At 61.1% G+C, this 3,487-nt stretch overlaps 1 protein-coding gene across 1 annotated transcript in view; it reads left to right on the top strand.

Moving 5' to 3' along the window:
* Window positions 1-3,487, top strand: part of ETV5 (ETS variant 5) — a 12,679-nt gene that overhangs the window by 4,937 nt on the left and 4,255 nt on the right. The window contains 3 exon segments of the mRNA XM_019473378.1: window positions 1,040-1,169; window positions 1,309-1,605; window positions 3,399-3,487. The exon segment at window positions 3,399-3,487 is cut by the window's right edge and continues 225 nt beyond it. Of these exon segments, the coding sequence (XP_019328923.1) occupies window positions 1,040-1,169; window positions 1,309-1,605; window positions 3,399-3,487 (516 nt within the window).

Genomic DNA, 3,487 nt, shown 5'->3' with positions numbered 1-3,487 from the left:
TGGTGGTGTGGGGGGGGCGGTGCGTAGAGAGGGGAGTCAGCAGCTCTTAAAGGTTTTGACAAATTAGGGGAGCAGCTAATTACCTGGCAAGCCGTGAACAGTTGTCCTCTCTGCCATAGTCGGGCTGTGTTTAGACTTTGCATGAAGCTAATACTCCACTTCCGATTAGTCTTGGCTCTCCTCTGCAGGCACTATTTAGGTAAAGATCTCTGAGGCGCTTTCCCTTTCCTAGAGCGCCTGCTTTTAGAAATTAATTAGGTTAAGCGTATATTACTTGGTTTAAAATTATGTATAGTGAGTGGGCTTGAGGGGGCTGGGAAGGATTTGGGTCTAATGGGACATTTGGCACTTGTACTCATGCAATTGTGGGACCCCGGGTCTGGGTCCCCTTGGAGCACCTTGGCTGGGGGAAGGTGGATCCCATTTAGCCACTTGCTGACTCTCTGGTCAGCTAATTGGGAGCTGGGTATGCCCCTGCGAGGGCGAGTGGGTTGCTGTGTCCTGTTTACAAGGTCTCGGAGCTCCAGGCTGTCGAGCTCCAGGCTGTCAAGCCTCCTTGTTCCTTGCCCCACGGCTCAAGGAGGCAGCTGCTGCCTGTGGTGCCTGGGCTCATCTCCCCTCGCTGAGAGGCTTTTGACCCGGCCCAGGCGTGTGTCTCATCCATGGTTGTTGTTGAGCTGCCTGTTCCCCTCTCACAGCCCTTGCTCTGCCCCCTCTCACCCTGTGCCATTCCCTTCTTGGATCCCAGGGGGGAACGATTTCCCCTCTGTGAGTGATGTCCTGGGCTGGAGGGACCGTCCCTGGGAGCTCTGCCCTCCCCTGCAGAAGTCAGCCCTGCCACCCTGGCTCAGTCCACTGGCATGTCAGGGTCTGCTGGGGCATCATTCTGCCATGGTTTGGTTGCCTGATGCTGCCGGGGGGGTAATTTGGCACCTGATTCCTGAGCAAAGAGCACCCAAGGGGATGCTCCCCAGGGGGGATGTCCCCCATCACCTTCTCCCACACACATGAGCCTGTATTCTCCTCTCTTTCATTACAGTGGTCCTGCACGCCCCACCTCCGGCAAAGATCAAGCGGGAGCTGCACAGCCCTTCCTCAGAGCTGTCATCCTGCAGCCACGAGAAGGCTCTCTGTGCCGGCTACGGGGACAAGTGCCTCTACAACTGCTGGTAGGTAGTGGTGGGGCAGCTGCTGCCTGCAGGCCCCTTGGGTCGCGGCATGGGAATTCATCTTGCTTGTCAGCCTCTGCTGCGCGGAGGTGTCCTCGTTAGTGTCACCGTCAGCCCCTAGCCCCTCTCCCCTCCACAGTGCCTATGACAGGAAGCCCCCTGCTGGGTTCAAGCCATTAACGCCGCCTGCCACGCCAGTGTCTCCTGCACACCAGGGATCGGCCCTGCCGCCAGCCGCCTGCCACGCCAGTGTCTCCTGCACACCAGGCCTGCCGCCCCCAGCCCCAGCTGTGCAGGCAGCCGCCCATGGGGCAGCTGCGGCCCCACACCCACTGCAAGAGCAGAGGCAGCAGACCTTCGCCGTGCCACGGCCGCCTCACCCGCATGTGCACATGCCAAAGATGATGTCTGAAAACCAATACCCTGCAGAGCACAGGTAAGGCTTCCCCGCCCAAGTGAGTGCTGGTGTCTTGCAGGTGTTTATAGGGACTTTGGCCCTCTTGGGATGAATCGGTGGCCTCAAGCTGTGGGGAGGGAAGAGGGATGCCTGTCCACTCGTCCCCTTGCTGCGGTCACAGACCATGGGCCAGATATTGCTGCCTGGGGGCCCATGGGAACCAATGCGGCAAAACTTGCTGCTTCCCACTGGGATCTTGTGGCTCTTTCTCTCCACGAGGCAGCTGCCTGCTAACGGGGACCTGTTCCTCCCAGCACTGGGGACGCTGGGCAGACCCTTCACCTCCCCCTCAGGAAAGGCAAGGGTGGCAGAGGCTGCTGCCTGCATCCGTCCCTGCAGTGACGGGTGATGGTGCTGAGTCAGGACTCCCGCTCTCCTATCCCACCCGCTGCAGCTTTCTGCCATCCAAGCTGAGCCCTACTGGGCTGGGGAGCTGCGGGCATCCCCATCCTGCCCCTGAGCACCCCTGCGCTGAGGGTTGGTCCTTAGCTCCCCTGTGCATCACACAGCATCCCCATGATTTTGGGGGCTGTGGAGGGAGAGGCCCTGCTCCCCACTTCCTCTCCAAGCCGTGGCTTCATCCCACATCACCCCTGCGTCCCCAGAGGCTTTGCTGGTCCCCTCCCTTGCTCCAGGTTTGCTCACACTATCGGTAGGCAGCATGGCACAGGTCACAGTCAGCCTCCAGCTTTGCTTGTGGCCTCCTGGATGCCCTTTGCTGCCGTGACAACTGCTGTGTCACTGGCGGCAGGGTGTCCCCTTTGGGCACAGGACTGAACGTGGCAGCCCGGCAAAGGCCATGCAATGGGGCCATGGAAACCCTTGGGACATGCCCGCAGCGGGCGAGCATCCCTCCCCAGTGAAGCAGGGCTCAGCTCCAGGCGACCTTCGATCTATGCAGGGGGCTGGCCGTGACCCTTCGGGAAGCGCCGTGCCAGTGTGTGGCTTGGGTTTCACTCAGGAAGGGCAGAGGGACGCGGCTCGGAAATGGAGTAATCCCAGCCCAGCAGCTGGGAGGGCTCTGGTTACAAAGCCAAATGGCGCAAGGCTGGCCCAGAGGAGCCGGGCACAGAGATCGCCTTTCAAGGTGCTGGAGGGCAAGGGGATGCAGCAGCACCCCCTCGAGATGGTCCCTTATCCACCACAGCCAGGAGAGACTGTGCTGGGGCTTGAGCTGGCGGTAGCGGCACCCTGGAGCTGAAAATAGTGCTCCCTGCTGCCGAGTTCAAGGTTTAATCCCAGCCGCACAGGCAGATTAGCAGCCGGCTGGGGCTGTGGGGCTGCAGAGTGGATTTGGCTTTGCGTAAGCACCCGCCTGGGTGCAGCATCCCCCATGGCTCTGCCCCCCACCCTCAGGGGAGACTTTACTGGTTTACAGAGATCTTACTGTTGTGCGGTGTCTTTGTTTGTTTGTTTCCCTTTCCCACTCTTACCCAGACATCACTGCTGCAGCTCAGGGCTGCCATCATTGTGCAGTGCTTCACAGTGATGGCCCATGTGCTGTCCTGCTCCCCCCGCAGGTGTCCCCAGCACTTGGAGGGGGATGGGGCTCCCCAGCACCCTGCTGGGTCCCCATGGGACAAACCCTTGTGGTGGCTGTGCTCCTGAGGAACCATCCCAGCCCACTGTGGGTGGGACACGACACCACCCAAACCACCCCGGGCTGAGGGCACTGAGCCAGCACGGGGTCCTGGTCTGGGGCAGGAACCAGCGGCGTGCCAGCAGGGCTGACCCCACCACGCCTTGGTAACGCTGCGTCCCTCTCCCCCCAGATTTCAGAGGCAGCTGTCAGAGCCCTGCCACCCCTTCCCACTGCAGCCCGGGGTCCCGGGGGGCAGCCGCCCCGTCTAACACCGGCAGC

This window comes from Aptenodytes forsteri, unplaced genomic scaffold, assembly GCF_000699145.1.
Source record: "Aptenodytes forsteri isolate BGI_AS27 unplaced genomic scaffold, ASM69914v1 Scaffold647, whole genome shotgun sequence".
Classification (NCBI taxonomy): domain Eukaryota; kingdom Metazoa; phylum Chordata; class Aves; order Sphenisciformes; family Spheniscidae; genus Aptenodytes; species Aptenodytes forsteri.
Note: the sequence above shows the minus strand (reverse complement) of the source record. Positions and strands in the feature narration are given on the sequence as shown.